The sequence below is a fragment of the Oryx dammah genome, unplaced genomic scaffold (genome assembly GCF_014754425.2).
Source record: "Oryx dammah isolate SB20612 unplaced genomic scaffold, SCBI_Odam_1.1 HiC_scaffold_8, whole genome shotgun sequence".
NCBI lineage: Eukaryota > Metazoa > Chordata > Mammalia > Artiodactyla > Bovidae > Oryx > Oryx dammah.
In genome coordinates this window covers 41,156,261-41,178,116 of record NW_024070192.1, presented here as the reverse complement: position 1 = coordinate 41,178,116, position 21,856 = coordinate 41,156,261, and the positions used below count along the sequence as shown (strand labels likewise).

Here is a 21,856-nt window from a genome sequence, read left to right as displayed (position 1 = left end):
ACAGTTGCTCTTTCTTGGGAGGAGGGGGATGAAACAGTGGGAGAATAGCTGTTTTAATTTTTATTAGGTTACGCCCAGTAAAGAACCAACTGGAAGCAACTCTCAAGCTTAAACTTTCTCACTGACACCTCTGGTCGGGAAAATGCAAAGATAAAACAGTGATATTTGCCACCCGGGGGTGTCAGCAATTGCTCTTGTGTGCTTACCCTCGGTTCTGTAAATCCTCTAAGTTGGAGGCATTCCATTCCGAGCCCTGCAGAACCAAAAAGACAAGGTTAGGGAGAGAGAATTAGCAAATGGACCAAATACAATACTTGAAAAGGAGTTCTATGAGGGGAGAAGCACAGTTTCTAAAAACAAGGCCAGTAACGGCTACGTTTCCTCTCTACGTGCCAGGGACTTTAAATGCCATCATATTCAGTTCTTACAAATGATGAGAGTAAGAAAGTTACCTTCATTTTTCAGAGGTATGAAAACTAACCCATAGAGAATTCAAATAATTTCTGCTCACGATCACATTTGTTCTAACAGAGCAGTTTTAACATTGTCACACCAATACCAAAACCAATAATGAAAATATTAAGTTCAAATTTTCTTTGCATTTCTTTTTTTTCTTATTATATCACACTAAGGAAATATCAATAACCTCAGATATGCAGATGACACCACCCTTATGGCAGAAAGTGAAGAGGAACTAAAAAGCCTCTTGAGGAAACTGAAAGAGGAGAGTGAAAAAAAAAAAAAAGTTGGCTTAAAGCTCAACATTCAGAAAACAAAGATGCCATGGCATCTGGTCCCATCACTTCATGTCAGACTTTATTTTTGGGGGCTCCAAAATCACTGCAGATGGTGATCGCAGCCATGAAATTAAAAGACGCTTACTCCTTGGAAGGAAAGTTATGACCAACCTAGATAGCATATTCAAAAGCAGAGACATTACTTTGCCAACAAAGGTCCATCTAGTCAAGGCTATGGTTTTTCCAGTGGTCATGTATGGATGTGAGAGTTGGACTGTGAAGAAAGCTGAGTGCTGAAGAATTGATGCTTTTGAACTGTGCTGTTGGAGAAGACTCTTGAGAGTCCCTTGGACTGCAAGGAGATCCAACCAGTCCATTCTAAAGGAGATCAGTCCTGGGTGTTCTCTGGAAGGAATGATGCTAAAGCTGAAACTCCAGTACTTTGGCCACCTCATGAGAAGAGTTGACTCACTGGAAAAGACCCTGATGCTGGCAGGGATTGGGGGCAGGAGGAGAAGGGGACGACAGAGGATTAGACGGCTGGATGGCATCACTGACTTGATGCACGTGAGTCTGAGTGAACTCCGGGAGTTGGTGATGGACAGGGAGGCCTGGCATACTGCGATTCATGGGGTCACAAAGAGTCAGACATGACTGAGCAACTGAACTGAACTGAAGGAGTATAATCGGAGTATGTATTATGCTTAAGCTATCTGAATTAATTTTTTTTCTGTGAGGTTATCAGTTTGATATACATGTGGGTTCATTTGCTCCTGCTTATATTCAATTTTAGGGTGTGTTTTTTCTTCCATGTTTTCAATTTTTTCTTTGAATATGCAATACTTTTAAAAGGTTGAGAGTTAAAAGTTTATTAAAAAGTAAACTTGGAAGTCTCACTCCCACTCTTATCTCTTCAATCCCCATAGGAAACCATTTTTAGTAGTTTGTGGCTTATTCTACCTATGTTGTATTTTGGAAAAATGTAAGCAAATATGTATTATTGCTTCTGACTTACACAAAAGTACTGTACTACATCTACTTTTTTGGTTCTTTGCTTTCTTCACTTTACAACGTATCCTCAAACCCACTCTGCATCACAGTGCCACTTTCCCCATAGCCTTGCCAATAAAATGTGCAGTTAAGCTTTTGAATATTCTCCAAACTGATAGGTGTGAAATGTTATCTCAGTGTAATTTTCATTTGCATTTCTCTTAAGTGTAAAAGTGAGCAACTATTCAATGTTTTAGGTCCATCTTCTACCTTTGAGCTATCTGTTCATGTCTTTTGAAAAGGCAAAGCTTTTTAAAATAAGAATTTATCTATTCTAGAATAATGCATTAAGTGGAATTTCGCATTAGAAGACTCAAGTTCAAGTCCTGATTCCCCCTCTGACTGGAGGTTGGGCAAACTGCTTAACCTGTCTTCACTTACCTATCTGTAAAATAAAACACTCCCCCCACTCTGGCCCTAGGAATCTAATGGATGGATACTTTCCCCTCAGACTACAAAGTTTCTCCCATTGCCTTTTCCATGTGAGAACACAAAGAGCAATCCTGACTACGCTGCCACAATGATCTCAGACTACAGCCTCGAGAATTGTAATGTTTCTACCATTTATACAGACTTCCCTGTGGCTCAAATGGCAAAGAATCTGCCTATGATGCAGGAGACCAGGGTTCGATCGCTGGGTCGGGAAGTTCCCCTGGAGAAGGGAAAGGCAATCTAGCATTCTTGCCTGGAGATAGAAGCCTGATGGGCTACAGTCCATGGGGTCCAAAAAGTTGGACACGACTGAGTATATATGCCAGCACCCCCACCTTGCTCTCCCCCACCACCTTTCTCTCATTTTAAAATGGAAAACCCTCTCTCCATCCTAAATCCTCTAAACATTTTCCTCTTCTTCCCTTCATGGCCAAGACTCCCCAGAAATATAATGTTCACTTTCTATAATTCCTCATTTCCCATGTATTTCAACCCTAACACCATGGCTTCTTGCCCTCATCACTCTCGCTAATGACCTCTTCTAATTGTCTAAACCAGGACACTTTGGTAATCTTACTCCACTGGCTTTCTGTGAGTATTTCTCTTCAAATGGTCATTACCCCCCTCCTTATTTAGATCAGACTGCACAAATATCTAGCTTCATGCCTAGCACAATAAAGAGGATCATCAAATGCCTGTTGAATAAATGGTCAAATGAGATAAGTAACTGAAGCACTCTGAAAACTGTCAAGTGTCACTCTAGCACTACCTTCACATTACAAGTGATCTGCAACCTGGCCACTGAACTAGCAGACCTCAAGGATGCTGTAGGAAAAGGCCAGTAGATGATGGACGACTGATCTCTTCTAGAGACCAGGGCTCACTTGACTTGCTTTTAAAATAAACATGTATAAAAGGTTCTTAAGACTCTGTGCTCAACCTTGGAAAATACTCCCACACCAAAGAAACGGGCAAGAAGAATAAAAACAGGGCTTTCAAGGAGACAGAAGCCAAGCAATAAGGGTTGAGTGGCTAAACTGGAGCCAGGGAAATGTGACCACCTCACTTCTTAATTTAGAAATCTAAATCCCCTACAGAATTCTGTCCAGCTAGTTGGAAATAATCCTGACGTGATGGGAAGAGTCCACGGTTTACAACCACCAGTCCAGAGAAACTTCAGTCTGACAATCTGAAATGACACATACCCAGAAACAAAAGAAATTAAATTCATCAGCTACTGACTTAGTGAGGCTCACAGCGAGTGACCTGGGCTCTGCCTAGGGCTGCTTTAGCTTGGAAGAACTGGAATCAACATGGTGTCATTACTTTTCTGTCCTTAATACCAATGCCATGCGTATTAGCCTCTTGGGGTCCTCCACAAACTCAATCTTTTTTTTTTCTCCATGTTTCTCAGGCTTACAACAACATACTTCCATGGGGGTTTTCACTGAGTTCTATGTAATTATGCTAAGCATATTTTAATTGTACAGAAGTATAAAATGAAATCTTAAAACTGCAATACATCTTAAAATAAGTTCACTTCCATCTTTCACTTTGGTTCACCCACATTGTACTCTGGTCCAAAGACTGAAGTGACTGATTTTTTTTTTTTTTTTTTCAAATGTTATCCTTAGGAAATAGCCTTGTTGGGGACCAAGTATTCCAAGCAAAATATAAGAGGACAGCACATTTATGGCAAAGGAGGAGGACTGTCCTGGGGGTTCTGCTAAGACCATACAGCTCAACACAGAATCTTTAAGGACTGGTATGCCTGTCCAAATCTTTATCATACCATAGCTACAGCATCAACGCTGTGAGTCACTTTACTGTGGTACAAGCTCTACAATTTCTTCTTCTAAAAAGTTGATGATACACATCTCCAGTTGAGGGGCAAAAATCCTCAACAAGAGACTTACCTTAATGTTTCTTTGAAATGGAAACTCTTATTTTAAAAGGATTTGTAATGTCAAATCTTGAAAAAGATAACCATCAGTGGTAAACGTCTGACTACTTTTTTATTCACGAAGAAAACTACTGGTTGCCTGTCCAATAGTTCCGTGTTTCCCTTGTTTAACTAAGAAAGCTGCCGGCCTTTCTGCAAAGGATCTCTGTTCACATCTAGCATTTTCTCAGCCAAATCGGACAGCCTCCAGGAGAGCTGTTGATACTGAGATTTGGCTGGGCAAAGGCTTCCAACTCAGAGGAGTAGTACACTCTTAAGGGTGGGGAAAAACTTTTTCTGGAAATATCCTGGCTTCCAACCAATCAACCCTGTCTTCTCGAAGCAGGTTTTTCTTTAAATTATGCTCTATACTTTTCTTCTCAATATCAGCTGGACACGTTTCCGAATAAACATCTCTGTGCAGCGCACTACAGAGCTGAGCATTCTTCCTAAGGCAGGGGAGAATTCCTGCTGCCACCCTTCACACAATCTGCTTGCACTCCAGGCATGGCAGCTATGAACAAGACGAAATGACTTTGCAGAAAATTAACACCACCACTTGCAGTTTGGATAAGACCTCTTTTTCCAAGTCAACTGCAGGGAAAGCCAGTGGAGCACAGACTCACTGGAGAAGAGATACGGGTTTGGACACAGGATGTGGCGATGCAAACAAAGGGAGGAAGCCATGAAGGAAGAGGTACAATAAGATGTTTAGACAACCTGTTTGTGCACTTATTTTGCTGCATAAGTTAAATTTCAGAATTCTCCAGTTCAAAAATTGCCCTCCTCAAAAGAAAAATATTCACAAGGCAAAGAGCATGTCCATTTCAAGAAAACAGAATTATATCTGAAGCTGAATACATTTTCCCTTTTTCAAAAATATGCACATAGATACATATTTAAAAAAGTAAAAAAGAGCTAGAAGGCAGTATTATATAAGGAAGGACAAGGGTGTTTATCTCTCTTGGTGTTGATTAAATGTCGTTTATTGTCTTCTAAAGTTGTCTAAATTTTTTGCAATGAAACCGAATTATTTTTGTAGTAAGAGAAAAACCCAAGACAGAAGACTATGCCAATAATCATGAAATAATAGGATGAATCTATTGATACAAATGCTCAAAGGCCTTTCTAGCTGATTAGAGACTAATCTGGGGGAGAACTGGATTGTTCTTTCTGTTTAAAGTACTATTAACGTGTATTTATGTCCTAAAACAGTAACATTTGAGGAGGAGGTAAGGAGAAGGTAGTTCTTGAGAGGGTGGCATCCGAAACACAGGGAAGTATGTCTGAAATTAAACAGCTAGATAGTGACCGAATTTGACATTTATCATGTCTGCATCCTTTTACGTATTAAGATTCAAGCTCAGTGGAAAAGCAACTCCAACTTTATAGCTTTGGTCACTTTCTAACGAGTTATTTTTGGCTACAGGCACTTGCCTGTCATAAAAATTAGTCATGTTACATGGAGACAGTTGGGGGCAGGGTCCATTTGAATGAATGACTCATTCGTTTTCTACGGACAACACAGAAAATTCTTTCCAAGGATACAAGAACCGGGAATACTTAAGCCCTCATAGAATTACACACAAAAGTCAGCAAAGCCAGGTGCTACACAAATGGAAAGGTCAGTGACAGTTTTGCCGTATGATCTATATCCAGAAATGGCAACACACATTGGTCAAGTTAAAGTAATGGAAAAGAAGTTCCCCTCCCAGCTCACAGGTTTTCATGAGTAATTTCATAGCTATACACCCCATGAATCACTCAACAAGCACACACACTCCAAAGTGTCAACAAGTTAATTCAGGGCACAAGCCTTCAATGGCATGAAGTCTAACTGCTGGGTGAAATAAACTCATATTCAGAGTGAGATGATCCAGTTTAGTCAGTTCCTGTGCATTTATTCCCCTTTCCTGTTTCCCAGCTTCTAACCATTTCACAGCTCACAAATGTCCTTATCGGAGAAAGGAAGTGAAATTCAAACCAATCGATTTAGTTCCTTGTCAGCATTTTTAGTCAAAGTATGTGAGAACCAGAAATAAAAGTGAGGTTTTGGTGTTCTCCACTGACTTTAATTATCCTTGTGTATCCTTGTTCCCACTACCATGTACAAATGAAAACAAGAAGTCTTTTAATATTTGGGAGATAAATCGGTCTTGGGGTTTTAGAATCTTTCCCAATCCATCTGTCAGAGAGCTCTCCTTGGGCTAATTACAAGTCACTGAATGTCCAGCACCATCAAGAACAATTTTAAGTCACTGAAGATTCGGTAATCAAAAAGTAACTGAGGGACTGAAAATGTAGCTGCAGGGTTTCAAATATTTTGAAAGTCCAATAGTCTCTGTTAGAGGTGGTTTTCTGCTCTGTTCAGATGTATCAGACCTTAGACCCATTTGGCAGATGTGAAAGAGTGACGTCCAAGGATCATTCTATTTGTATACACTGGACTGGTCTGCTTTGTGACTGACTATTACTTCCAATAGCATGAGATCTTTAACCACCCATGGGGAGAAAAGCCTTCATGTGTAGCATCTGCCAACTTCCTTGGTGTAAATTTCCCACCATAGTCAACTGTTGTCATTGAGTAACTAGGAAGAAATGAGCAGAAGCATACCATTATATAACCTTTCCACCACACAACAGACGTAAATAACCTTTAGAGCACAGATAACAGTAAAATGTAGTCAAATAATTAGGAGGTGATGAGGTTTGGGTATTTATTACCTTTGTTTTTAACATAAGCTACATTTTATTTAAGTATAATAAAATTTGATGATTGCCCCCCATGAGCTGGTAGAGACGAGGTTCGGCACAGCCCTTTAAATTTAAAGGCCCTAAGACTTACCAAGAACACGTGCTCGAATATCTGTGTAGGGCTATCCATCTGACCAAGGATCACTATCATTTCATTATCTATAAATTCCTTGAATTCTCGCAAGTTGCACACCATTTGCATTTCCAGTTCAGTTCGTATCTGAAACAGAGATGACATAACTGTACTAATCTCTGAATGGTCCCTCTGGACTTTCAACTGCTCACCATTTCCAGCCCCCCTCCTATTATTAATCTACCTCTAGCCTTGAACAATGAGGACTCAAGGTCTCTTACCTCTTTCGATGTGATATTCTCCAAATCCTTTTGCATCATAATCTCCCTTAATCTGGTTTTAATTAGCCTCTCTGTCCGCTCACGTTCAGTTGGTCTGAGAAGAGAGAAATGGTGATTTTTCTTAGGTAGGAAACTGACCAAGATAATGAATGTGTCATTTGATTACGTTTCCAAATTATCAGGCTTTTCCTTTCGTTAATCTTAAATTTATATTCTGGAGGCAGGGAAAAAAGAAATTGGTATTTTAAAAAGTTTCTTTTCCGAATGTATAGAATGTAACAGGGAGAAATTATTACTTGAAGAGACTGTACATGTCTAAAAGCCCATAAATACATTCATGTATAAAGATCCAAGAAGGAGTAAAGACAAATAGGCTACACTGAGTGTAGTACTCTAATGGAGGACCATTTCCATCAAGTAACCCTCAACACCGCTTGTTGAGCTAGAAAACCAAGCTGGGTATGGCCTACTATGGAACTGCGCCTTTTGTAGCTTAAAAATGCCACCAAGTGCTGATCATTTGTTGCTATGACTGGGAAAGAGAGAAGAGTGATTTCTGCCTTCTTCAATGGAGCAAATTCTCTTCCAAAATGAATTTCAAGGATTAACTACCTAGAGTACCCTATCCAAAATATTTTCCTTTTTCACAAAAGCTCTTGCAGTATTTCTGTGAAATTATTATCCCCATTTCACAGATAAAGGAAATAAACAACTGAGAGGTTAAATGATATGCCAACCATCACTTATGATGGCAAGAGAACCAGAACTCTTTGCCCAGCTTAACACTCTACCTGCAGGATAATGCTGCTTCTATTAGTCTTCCAACTCTCTTAAAAATAAAAACTTCCCTTGGAACTTTATTATGAAATCAAACTAGGAGGCTGATTCTCCAATTACTAGAAAGATACTGGTTCAACATAACGGGATGTTTCTCTTTAAAAGCATTATTCCTTAAGATGCAGCATCTGAGTGGGGCTCACAGGGAGCTCTTTCTGCCTCCGGCTTCCCTCCTACCTACTCAAGAAGGTATCCGTTCTGTACTTCCTTATTTGGAAATGGAAATGGACTAAGCCTTCAGGCATCCTGCCTGCCTTTGCTGCCTACAGCCTTATCACTGGCTGCAAAAATAGCTTCAGTATAATCTCCAAAGATGGATGCTCTGAGTCTACAACCTTGGGGTTCCCTACCACTTGGACTCATAAGTTTCTCATGAACCCTGCAGAGTACAGCTAACACCTATGCCATTTCCCTGTCAATCAGCTCAAGCACTCGAGTCTTGACCAGGAATAAAATGCTTAACCACGCTCCCCACCACTTATCCTAGACACAGCTAACGGTAGAAAATTACACATTTCAGTCGTCTTATTAAAAATAAACATTGGTCTAAAAAAAACAAAATTTAGCACCTGAGTGCAATGGGTTCGATTCCCTAGTTTAGCAGTCTTTCTCCCAATCCTTCACACTTATTGGGGCAGAGTGTTTGGGAGCAAATACACCTGGGTGGTTTTTTTTTTTTTCTTTTAATTTTTTTTTGCTTGTTCTGTGTTCTTAAATTTTGGGTTTAGTTATTTTTGCTGAGTGTGGGCTTTTTCCAGTTGTGGCAAGCCAGGGCTACTCTCTAGTTGCGGTGCGAGGGCGTCTCATTGCAGTGGCTTCTCTTGTTGCAGAGCACAAGCTCAGTAGTTGTGGCGTGGGTTTAGCTGCTGCATGGTATGTGGGATTAAATCTGTGTCCCCTGCATTGGCAGGCAGATTCTTAACCACTAGACCACCAGGGGAAGTCCACACCTGGGTTTTAACCCCAGCCCTGCTACTTACTATTTATATGACCTTGAACAAATTTCTTTCTTTCACTGAGCCTGATTTCCTTTTCTATAAAAGAAGAACAGTAATACTCTCTGTCTCATGAGGTTTTTATGACAATTAAATGAGATACTATGGATGAAGTGCCTAGTATAACATTTGACCTACACCGGAGGCACCATATACCTATGTTCCCTTCTCAACTTTCCTTGGATTTCATAATATAAACTTTATTCACAGTGGTGCACTTAAGTCCATTTTGGCATACATTCTCTGTATCCTCAGCATTCTTTTTAAGGCTCTTCTAGTCAACTTAGGAAAGAGGGAAAGGAAAAGGCATTACATCACAAACATACTTTCTCCCTCAATTTCACTAAAAAAAAAAATTGGAAAATACATACATACATAAAGAAGACAAGAATCACTGAAAATCCTTCTGTGATTATTAGTACTCTGACCTACAGCTCTCAGTCTCTTTTACTATAGACAGACACTTGTTTACTAGATGTATCTTAAGACTGTGGTTATATTGTACATATGAAGAATTAGCATTTAATGGGTCTTTACCATGTGCCAGGGACTATATTTTACATATTTATATATTTATTTATTTTTGCTCAAGGATAGAAAGAGATTACAGGCAATTTCATTTTCTTTCTTTTTGGGGGCTATAATTTTCAAATTCTCTCTAATAAAATCAGGAAAAATGAAAAGAAAGGTTTTCTGTAAGTGTCTGTTTACGAAAACAGATGAGACGTCTGTTCCTCTGACACCCATCAACCAGTCATAAAGAGTAATTCAATAACACTGCTCATGTGGACTTTGCTGGCAATCAGTGGTTAAGATTCTGAGCTTCTACCCCAGGGAACTAAGATCCTGCAAGCTGTGTGCCATGTCCAAAACAAGAACAACAAAACAAAATAAAAAAACCAAAACCAAAACAACAATAAAACACTGCCCCCAATTCTGAAGGCCATACTATGCTTATCTGTTTAGTTACTGTGGAATCTTGAAGGGACTAGAGCTACTTAGTACTAACTGGCCCTCATACCAATCATATCCTACACAGAAAAGTTTCCACTTTTTTAATGACTATTCCCTGTACACGATTCTTGGAAATTTCACTGTTTCCTAGTAAAAAAGCATTTCTTATCTAAATTAAGCCTTTAAAAAATCATGAACTGTTTAGGTGTCACTTCAGGAATCTGAAGGCGAAGGGGTGTAAGATCCTTTTAGTAAGTTGCTACTCTTCTTTCTCAGATGTAGAAAATACCTTGGAGGTATTGAAAGATCAATTCAGAACAAAATAAACATCCTGATTAATTTCGAAAGCAGGAACTAGGTATGAAAAAATTTCCAAAACAGTCACATAAGTTTCAACACACAGACCTAACTAAAAGGAAATAAACATCAGCTTCAACTTAGGTCTTTATCCAATTCACAGCACAGCAGCGAGATTTAATAAAAAATCTACAGACCTGAGAAGTCAAATGCGGCGCTGAGTAAGACATGAATTATAAAATGTATTTAAAAAAAATCTTAGCAGAAATCAGTTAAAAATTAAGCATAACAATGTCAGTATTCTTTTAAATTGACTGGAAACGTTTTCTGAAGTGTTTAAAACATCTGCGCTAAAGCTTCTCAACGTCATTAACTTGCTTAGCAAATGCTTCTTTTACAGATGATGCAAAGACAAGAGCTCAGCCGAACTCCTTTAAACTCAAATTTCCAATTAGTGGAACCGGAATTAGTGGGACTTCATGGTACTGCAGCCCCTAACTGTGGAGACTCCGCTGTGCCCAGGTGAGACTCTTCGGTCTTCACGTACCACAGAAAGAACAGGGTTCTTTGTGTGGCAGATGTGTAGTGTCAACAATGACTAGTATCACCCTTAAGGTTCACTCCCTAAGAGGAGAGATGAGGGAGGAACATGTTGCTTCCAAACCCCCGAGAACTCAGCAGAGGCGATGTCTGGGGTCCCCGGCAAGGCGACTCACATGTCTGTGAAGAGGGCGGGAGAGTCAGGCCGGTGGGACTGCACATCCTGCATCGCGTTCCACTCGTTGACTGAGGACTGGTCGGAGTTGATGTGGCTCTCATAGTAACTCACCCAGGTGAGAAACAGGCTGCCGGGGTAGTAGTTATGCATTCTGGCCACTTCACAAGCCTTGTGTAAACTCTGCAGTGCAGACCTGAAAGATAGGCTGGGAAGTGAGACTGGAGACCTGTGGGGATACCTGAAGGCCAGCAATCCATGTATACCCCAAACTGTTCCCATTTTAAAATCTTACAGAATTGGGCCTCTAGAGAATCTATTGCTTGGAAATCAAGATTCTCTGATTCTGATTCTAATAATACTATATTATCTATTCATAGCAATCAATTAGACATTTCTTGCTGAAAAATATGATGCATTATAAAGGTGGTGGTGGGGTGGAGGGGAGTATGAGAACTGACAACCTACCAGTGGAAAATAGGTCCAAGTGCCTGCGGAGCTCACCATGAGCTCACAATTATATATAGTTAGATATTTGTTGCTGTTGTTTAGTTGGTAAGTCATGTCCAACTCTTTTGTGACCCCCCCATGGACGGTAGCCCACCAGGCTACTCTGTTCATGGGATTTTCCAGGCAAGAATATTGGAGTGGGTTCCCATTGCCTTCGCCAGGGGATCTTTCCAACCTAGGGACTGAGCCCACATCTCCTGTGTCTCCTGCACTGGCAGGTGGATTCTTTACTGTTGAGCCACCAGGGAGGCCCAGTTAGATATAGTTATGGTTATATACAGCTATAATTGGAACCACACTATGGCCCGTATCACTAGAGAAGGAAAGATCTTCGTTTACTACACAAAGATTTGTTTCTCTTGGCACAGGGTCACGTAGAGCATATATTCCCTATGATTCTTAGAGGTTCCACAAAGATCACAGAGACAGATGTCCCTAAGCCTTGAGGACAAGTCCTTTTATCTCCAGGATGTACTGCTCTAGTGACATTTGTCATTTTTGCTGCCTTAGTCTCCTAGTCACTTTAAGCCATTTATTCATTCCCTTGAGCTACTTTCTAAGAACAGCTCTGGTTATTCTGTGACTAATTAGATCTCTGACTCCAAATCTAGGCACTCAAGAAAGGTAAACAAAACTGAAAAATACTGTTTTGGTTACATACTTGGGAAAAACCAAAGCAGGCATCTTTCTATGTTTTTGTTTACTGATATATCTCAAGAGCCCAAAAGAACGCCTTCTTTTAAAAAAAAACCAAAAAGCCTTCTAGTTCAAAGTTAAAATTTGTTGAATGAAATGTCTTATTAGCTATACATTAATATCTCTTTCCCAAGGGAAAAGGACATTATGAGAGAACTCTGTGGCCAATATATTTACATCTTTTGCTGAAAAATGCCTTTTTTCTGTTTCTTCTTTCATAATAAATATGATCCTGCTCATTTTAGAAAACTTAGGGACCTCAGGTAAAAGGCAGGAATATCCTGTAATCTGACCACCCAGAAATAACAACTGTTAAGCTTTTAGTATAGATCTTTCCAGTTTGTTTATCTCTGCAGAGATCTAAAATAAAGACATGATCATATTCTGTATACCATTTAATTTCTTTTACTTTACACTTTGTTGTCAGTATTTCTCCACGTCAATAAATGTTCAACTAGATAATTTTCAATGGCTGCATATTTAGAAACATGGATGTACTGGAATTTAATTGATTCCTAGTTTTCTAGACATTTAAAAACTGCTTTCGATTTTTTTGATACTATTAGAACAACTGATAAAGATTCTTACAGTTAAAAATCTGCACACACCCTTGATTATTACCTCAGGATAAATTCTTGGAAGCAGAATCACTATGACAAAGGGTATACAAAATGGTAAAGCGTACTGGCAAATCACTCTCCAGAAAGATCACTCCAGTTTATTTTCCCATCAGTGAGGCTATGACAGTGCTGTTTCTTAAATCCTTGTCAATCTCATATAATGTACATTAAAAAATAAAATATGACCAATTTGATTGGGAAAACATGCCAGTCCATTTCTACTAGGGAATTAGATTTTCTCGAAAGAACAAAATCACAGAATCTTTTAAAATGCTTCCTTTTACTCAAACTAAGCCGAATTCTGAGAGTTGGACTGTGAAGAAAGCTGAGCGCCGAAGAACTGATGCTTTTGAATTGTGGTGTTGGAGAAGACTCTTGAGAGTCCCTTGGACTGCAAGGAGATCCAACCAGTCCATTCTAAAGGAGATCAGTCCTGGGTGTTCACTGGAAGGAATGATGCTAAAGCTGAAACTCCAGTACTTTGGCCACCTCATGCAAAGAGTTGACTCATTGGAAAAGACCCTGGTGCTGGGAGGGATTGGGGGCAGGAGGAGAAGGGGACGACAGAAGATGAGATGGCTGGATGGCATCGCTGACTCGATGGACATGGATTTGGGTAAACTCCGGGAGTTGGTGATGAACAGGGAGGCCTGGCGTACTGCAATTCATGGGGTCGCAGAGTCGGACACGACTGAGTGACTGAACTGAACTGAAGCCGAATTCTCAGCAAATTTCAGTTTCATTACACAGATTCAAGTCTCTAGTCACCCATAGGCTCAGCAGGTAAAGAATCCACCTGCAGTGTAGGAGACGTGTGGGTTGGGAAGATCCCCTGGAGGAGGAAATGGCAACCTACTCCAGCATTCTTGCCTGGGAAATCCCATGGACAGAAGAGCCTGGCAGGCTATAGCCCAAGGGGCCACAAAAAGTGTTGGACACGACTGAGCATGAACACATATTCTAAAGTAAAAGCCAGCTTAGTACAACATACAGAATATTCAGTGCATGTTTTCTTCATCCAGGAAACACATGCTTCAAAACATATGCCACAAACATTTGGTACAAGTGCCCTAAAACACATTCAAGGCACAGCCACCTTGTATTTCAGCTGTGTACGGGAGAGAGAGGCTATAGTAACCACCTTCCTGTGAAGGAAACACCTGGTTTAAACGCTGCTTTGATTCACACATCATCTACTAGGGTTTTTTGTTTTCCTGTGACTTTCAGTTCACTACTCCCCATGTGGTACACCAAAAAAAGTTGATTCTGCAATAAGCTAACAGAGCTAGGACTAGTCAGTCTACTTTAAAACATCAAAGCTTGAATTACTTGAATCCTAAAGAATTAAGACTGCTTTGTATCCCTCCCCAAAATATAGCTGAGAACACTGCATTTATGGGACTTAGGCTGTTGGGTTTTATTTGGTACAGGTCAGATGCTTTTTTTTCCCCTTCAAACTTTAACTGTTTTATTTTGTACTGGGGTACAGCTGATGAACAATGTTGTGGTAGTTTCAGGTGAGCAGTGAAGGGCCTCAGCCATACATATAACATGTACGCATTCTCCCGCAAGCCCCTCTCCCATCCAGGCTGGCACAGAACACTGAGTAGAATTTCATGTGCTATACAATAGGTTCTTGTCAATTATCCATTTTGAATACAGCAGTGTGTAATTGCAGGTCAGTTGCTTTTAACTGAATCTTAGTCAAAAGAGGTTATGAGTTTTTCTATGAGAAATTTATCACTGAAATATGGCCTAAAACTAAAAATTGGTCTAAACACATGACCTGAAACTCTGTCCGATCTCAATTACTGTATGAGGCGATAAGATTTAATTGTTCAGTGGACTCTCTTTTAGGACTGCCTCCACTTCAAGCCTATCAATCCAGTTATTCAGGGGTAAGTGATCTCCCTGGAGTCTTTTTCAGGCTCCTTTATTTCTCCTTTGGCTTGCATTCTGCCCATTCTGCTCCTCATGGGGACTCCACTACAGAACAGGCAACTGAATGAGGGACCGAAACTCAAATCCCTGACCGGGGGATGACTCTGAATCTTAAGAATCACATCACTCCCTGCTTATATTGGATCATTTTTCTAGATAATCCAGAACAAGAGAAAAAGAATCTATTCTGTCTAAATGTAAGAGATACTTGTAGGCCAGTTATGTGACCTCTCTCACCCATCATAAAGAGCTAATAATATTATTTTGGGGAGTTGGTGTGATGATTAGATGTAATCCTTATGTAAAGCACTCAATGCCTGACACACACCGTAAGTAACCCCAGAAGTATCAGTACATCAGCTGATGGTTATTAACAACTACAATATTTTTTCTAGAATTTATGTGCATTATATAAATAGTGTCACAAACAGCTGCCAACAATTTAAATGGAAACATCGATATATAATGTAACTCCATCAATGCTATCCCTGATTACCTGAAGAAAGGGGAAATTAATGCACAGTCGTGAATGTTCATGGCCACACAAACAGATCACAGAGAATCCTGTACACACAAACAGATCACCAGGCATTTTCATAAAGAACTGTTCCATTTCAAATACACTTTCTCACAAAATACTGTTTCAATAACATATTAAAAAAAACTTTTTAGAGATATTAAAAGTCCTCTTACCACATTGCCTGCACAGATACAGGTTTGAATATGTGAACTCTGTTATCTGTTGAGACGCTGAACCCACTAAGGAAAACAAAATGAAACAAAAATCCGTTAAGTGAGACTAGGTTATCTCAGCTGTGAGTTTTCAAGGTTGTTTCCTTGGCTAGCAACTGCTGGCTCAGGAGAAGGTATCAAGTACTTTATGTAGAAGTTAACTGGAGTAGGACTTGACTGAAAAGTCCTTCAACAAATTGTCTGATTTTATCTACTAAGCAACATGAATGGACTCCCACATTGGAGTCAGGGAATTACATACCATTTCCCAGCTGTAGCTATGGACAAATTGTTCTGCTGTATATTTCTACTTGGAAGTCTTGCGGGTTCTTAGTAAACCTGACCCTGGTATTATAAACTGGAGCAAACATCTTGGTCTCTTGGGGACACATTCTAAAAACACCAAGAGGTGGGGGTGGGGGGGTCACTGGAAAGAACTGGCACAGAAATGGGTTATACTGTAGGCTGACAGCTGGCAGAGGCAGCGAGAGGTTATTTGAAACAGAACATATCATCCTCTGGGAGAGCATTGCAACAGTCCCACATGCTCAGACTAAAGAGTGAGCCAACAGACTAGCTCGTCTTTGTTTGGATTCTTACCATAGTCAGCCCAGAAGAACAGAAGTGAGAGGCTCTGGCAAGTTGTATATTTTTACTCTACTTTACAAAACAGGAGTTTAAAAGGACTCGCTGAGCTGCTGATATGACAGTTCAGTTGGGTACAATGGGCCTCCCATTCAGCTGAATGAATGGGCACTAAGATGGAACCCCACCCCTTGGCTTTCTGTAGGAGAATAAAAAGGGAAAGCTCTTACCCATCACCATCCAAATGGATTAGGGTGTCACTCCAGAGAGGCAGGACTAAGCCCATGGTACAAGTGCTACTGCAAGACAAGAAATAGTCCGTAAGTTACGTTCTATTACCCTGGGAAGCAGTTGTTTTTTTAACTCTTTCACCACAAAGGATAAGTCCCTAAGTTCTAAATTCTGACACAGGTGGAGAAATTTCTAACATATTACAACAAATCCAATGCATGTGCCAGAAGCTGTTTTAAATAGGTGTTTAAAGAGTTAGTTAGATACTTATATTACTATCTGTTATATAACTAACTATATTTATTAGTAAGATACTTATATATTTAACAAAGAAAACTTAACTGACTCAGCTTCTGGATTGCTGTGTTGCCAATGGCTGCTGTCTGAAAAGACCAGGTGATGGCTGATGCGCTACTGGCAGGGCTCAGCCCAAGATTACAGCTCCCAAGTCAATTCTAAGAATTATTTGTAATACCAAGAACTACTGCTGGTTACTGCAGATCTCTGACTGTGATTTGCTCAATTTTAATTCCGAGGTTTACATAGATTTATTAAATGCCAGGATATACTCAGTAGTCTAAAAGGGAAAAGTAATGTTTGATGGCTTAGAGAGACAAAATAGACACACTGCCATTTAAATGAATAAAACAGTGCTTGGTGGCTATGCACTGAAACAGCACTGCTGAAGTACAGAGTGAACAGGACTCTCAACAACTGACAAAGGGGTAGCTCTAGGATCACACACTATTCCAGGAAGGAAATTAGTTTTAAGTTAGTGGAACAGGCTGGGATAGGAAACCATGGACTCCCAATTGAGTCTACCACACCACTTCTCTGGACAACTATAATTACCTTAGACTTCTGCCACTTCTTCTCCTTAAGGCTGCCATAAGCCATTTTCCCTTCCATCTAGTCTCCCAAAAGCTCCCACACTCTCTCCCTGCCAATATATCTAGAAAAGCAGCATGACATAGGAGAAAGAACATTGGATGCAGGAGATGGAACAGTGAAGGATGGTTAAGAACACAGGCTCTGGAGTCAGAGGGGCTCTGGAATCTGACATTAACTGTGTAATTAATTGTGTTGTGCTCCAGTTTCCTATCTGTAAAACTGGGATAAAATATACCTTCTTTATTGGGCTGTTTTGAAGATTAAATTAGATAGCACACCAAAAAAAAAAAAAATGTGTGCAACAGTGCCTAAACGTAACAATTACCATTTATTGAGCAGTTAGTTATACTATGTCAAAAGATCTGAACCTAATCTCCTTCAGTATTTCAATTCCTTTTGACATGTTATTTAACCCCTCTCAGCCTTAATTTCTTCATCTTAAAATGCAGGTAACAAAACCTAAACCTCATACAGTTATCATAAAAATCTAACATATTTAAAGTGAAATATATATATATATGTTTTTTAAAAAATATGGAACACTTTATGAACTAGCATGTCATCCTTGCTCAGGGACCATGTTAATCTCTGTATCGTTCCAATATTAATATATGTGCTGCCGAAACGAGCACTAAAGTGAAAAAAAATTTTTTAAGTGAAAAATACATATGACTGTATTGTCATGTAAAACAAATGTTGAATGTGAATCTGTAGTGGGTGCTCTAATAAAACAGGAGAGTGATTTTGGCAGGGCAGGGAGGGGGACATCATGATAATGCATTAAAAACAATACATGGAACATGAAACTCCCATCGCTGGAGTCACTGCAGGGCTAAGGGAGGCCGTCCCCTAGTTGCTGCTGCTGCTAAGTCGCTTCAGTCGTGTCCGACTCTGTGTGACCCCATAGACGGCAGCCCACCAGGCTCCCCCATCCCTGGGATTTTCCAGGGAAGAAAACTGGAGTGGGTTGTCATTTGCTGTGTCTAATGTGCACCACACTTGCTGGCCTGTATTACTCAAAACGCCACTAGTGATTCCAGAGTAGGAGATTCCGATCAAGATTGAACAGCTTAAAAAAAAAAAAAAAAAAAAGATTGAACAGCTTATGCACACTGTAACCTTGGGCCTGAACTCCTGAATAGCTCTTGTGCCAGGCCCTGGAGGAAGACAGCTCCACCACTCTTTTTGTTGAATAGATGAGATGGGTGCAGAGAAAACCTGTTTTGAAAATGGCTTCCCAAGGTTGAGTGAGTTTAACTTTTTTTTTTCTTTTTTAAGCAAATGCTTAATTAGGTCCTAGCAACAAGTATATGAAGGGTCGATAGCTCAGTGACAAATTGAGAAATTAAGTAACAAGGTACCAAAGGTTCAAAGGAGTGTGATCCATGGGCTTGTGACCAGACACCAGTTAAACTTTAGACAAGTGACAATGATATGCAGGAACCAAACATCACATTTTCTGCTTGTATTAAGGTTAGAATGTTTTTTTACATTAAGGAGTAGCTTCATCACATGACAGGAAACAGAGGCCTGAATTAGGCACATCTAGTATTTTTATCTAGTTTATCTTGAGTCACACGAGATTTTCTCCACCAATACAGAATTGTAAAGTAAAATAAAAAATAAATAAATTAATTTAAAAAATATATAGTTACTTCTTTTAATAGATACTTATCTCATTAAAAAATATTCATTGAGTGCCTCTATGTACCAGACATGTTCAAGGTATTGGTGGAATGAAGAAAAATTAAAACATCATAAAGCTCTTTTATAACTTGAAATATATATCAAATGCAATTTGGAAACTAAAGCTATACTTTTTATTAAAAAATTTATTACTTAAAATATAACACAATACTTAAAAATCTTATAAAGAGGCTAAATAAACTGGCTGTAATAGATTTTGAGAATCCTTTGAATAAGCATGTCATAAACATTCTGGGTTCCACTCTGGTTTAATACCTTTTTGAAACATTAACTTTTTCTATTCTCAGATACAAAAGGATACAGGTTCCTTAAACAGCAACTGAGACAGAAATGATACTAGATTACCTGAGCAATGGTATTCTGAAGTAGGTAGCATTTTTCTTACTATCTAAGCTCATTCAAACAGAGGGTATAGGGGAATAATTCTAATATCAAATTTACCAAACAGAATTAAAACTAGTTTCTCTAACTTTCCTTATCACATTTTATCTTCCATAAATAGAAATTTTCTTTTGTTGGTCAGATATGATTCAGGCAGGACTATTACCAAAGACAGATGCAGTTTACTGAGGGTAAATTACTGGACACTCACATTAATAAGCATTCTTTATGATTTCTGGGGATGTTCAGGACAAAGTGAAAGAGAGAGAGCACTGGACACCTGACTTCTCACACTCTGGGTCAGGAGAATCTGAAGTAGTCACCTTCTCTCTCTCGGGCAAGACTCAAATGATGTGTCCACCCAGCTCCAGTTCCTGTTTTATGGGACTTCCAAAGGAGTGGTCAGGGAGAACCAAACAACGGAAGTAAGATGGAGAGCAGGACTGTCCACCTGATCTTTCTGTGATGATGGAAACGTTCTGTCCAACACGCAAGCCACAAGCCACACAGAGCTAGAGCATGTGAAATGTGGCTAGTCGTGGCAGAGGAACTGAAACTTTAGTTTTATTTAATTTTATTTAAATAGTTACAATGTGATTAGTGGCTCTCATACTAGACAGTACAGATCTAGAAAGATAAAAACCCAAGTCAGGGATTTTAAAATACTAATGAATGTAGGCAAGATAGGTATTCTTATAGGGTGAATACTTCTTGAAAGATCTGCTAACAGAAGAGGTTAAAACCGGGCAGGAGAAAAAGCTTCCTAAATGTGGTTTTCAATCCTGTGTAATTTCAGGGCATTACAATTAAAGGCTGTAAGTGGTATACAAGGTAACAACTCTGGCCCTGTGATCCTGGTGAACCCACAAATCATTTTCAGGCTGACTGCTATGTTCAAGTTCAGGTAAACACTAGTTTGAAAATCTTTCTGGTGACAGTGTGATCCCCACCCCACCTCCCCACGCCGGCCCCTTCCAACATTAGGACAATGTGAAGAGCTCTCAGTTTTCTTTGCTCTCTGTGGCTCAATTCTCCCAGCCTGGGTCACACCCCTAGCTACTCCACAATTGCACTCTAGTCCTGAACCAGGAAGTCCATGCTTTGAGACATCTGGCAGGATTTCCTGAGGCTTATTATCTACAGTGCAAAGATCTGCTTAGCAGCTACATTCCACAGTCTTCTTAAGATTTCTCCAGAAAAAGTGGGAAGATAAAAAAAGAAAGCGACAAACCTTCAGGGCACAAAGGAGCCAGGTTCTGTGTGATATCTTTAATCTTAGGATATAAAGTGCTGCTAAAGTCAAAGGTGAATATTATAAAAGGTTCTGTTTTGAGTTTTAGAAATCATCCTTCCCTGCTCCTTTCTAACACAGAAGAAGAAAAGAGGAAATGTGACATCTGACAGAAGCAAGGTATAAGGCATGAATGTAAGAGACGAGAATTAAAGTGGGCTCTTTGCCCCCGGAACCTACTAGTACAAAATCACAAAGGATGTGTGCCCCAGAATCACCAAGTGAGTCATTATGGCTTAAAATAAAGTGGACTGCAAAGAAAAGCCATTTCTTTTCTTCCTTGGAGATAGAACTTTAAACCATTTGCTTTGTATCATTACCACCTAAAGATGAGAGGAAGAAGGTAAGGAACAGCGGTAAATCAGGGACACATAACCAAAGACATCACTAAACAAAATTCTGTCTCTAAAGATCGTGTCTAAGATACTTTTGATGTTCTCTAGTTTTACATGCTGAACGTTTTAGAGGTAGAACTGCATACGATGTTCTTGTAATAACTCAAAAGGTAACTGGAGTAGGTTGTTCAAAAAGAGGTTACCCCATCCTCCCATTTGAGGTATCATACCTGTCATTAGAGGAGAAATCCATTCCTAAGACGATGCTTTCTTCAGTGTCTTGTCTACCATTAGTTGAAACCACTACCATATAGCGTGTTCGATTCTGGTAAGTACTTTCTAGTCTTACAGCCTGGAAATTAAGAAATTTACAAGATCAATTTAAGATCATTCAACCCTTTTTATATTACCATTTTAAAGTATACTCAGGGAGACAGCAGAGCCATAGTTAGGAGACCTAAATTTAAATTCCAACTCATGTATTAACTACAAAGCTTTCAGTAAGTTACTTGGAAGGGATATAATAATAGGTATTCCACTGGGTTATAAGAATCATATGAAATAATGCATGTGAAGTACAATGCTTGGCATATACTAAATGCTCAATAAACATTTACTGTTGGATAATTTATAACAGTAACAATTACCCTGGCATGTTCTATTGACCTAAGAGTGGAATGTGGTCTGTGACTCACAGATCCAAGTCCCACCAACAATTATAATACAAAGCAAAGTTTAATATCCCAGAGGATTATGCTCTATTGAACTCTTAGATTATGCACTATAAGATTTTCCTGTTTCAGATATCAGAAGTTTATATTATTTTTGTCAAAATTATGCTATTTTAAAAGGGCCTTCAGAAAATTCAA

At 39.4% G+C, this 21,856-nt stretch overlaps 1 protein-coding gene and 1 non-coding gene across 5 annotated transcripts in view; both read right to left on the bottom strand.

Annotated features, from left to right (window-relative positions):
* Positions 1 to 21,856, bottom strand: part of SSH2 (slingshot protein phosphatase 2) — a 238,596-nt gene that overhangs the window by 26,997 nt on the left and 189,743 nt on the right. For all 4 annotated transcript variants that reach the window (XM_040243850.1, XM_040243853.1, XM_040243851.1 and 1 more), the window contains 7 exons: positions 21,218 to 21,339; positions 16,382 to 16,450; positions 15,528 to 15,593; positions 11,069 to 11,263; positions 7,270 to 7,363; positions 7,007 to 7,135; positions 207 to 253 (listed from right to left, as the gene is read on the bottom strand). In XM_040243850.1, the coding sequence (XP_040099784.1) occupies positions 207 to 253; positions 7,007 to 7,135; positions 7,270 to 7,363; positions 11,069 to 11,263; positions 15,528 to 15,593; positions 16,382 to 16,450; positions 21,218 to 21,339 (722 nt within the window). The remainder of the gene's footprint in view (positions 1 to 206; positions 254 to 7,006; positions 7,136 to 7,269; positions 7,364 to 11,068; positions 11,264 to 15,527; positions 15,594 to 16,381; positions 16,451 to 21,217; positions 21,340 to 21,856) is intronic.
* LOC120867520 lies at positions 17,802 to 17,905 on the bottom strand. The gene has a single exon (XR_005721942.1). It is a non-coding gene; the product is annotated as a U6 spliceosomal RNA (small nuclear RNA).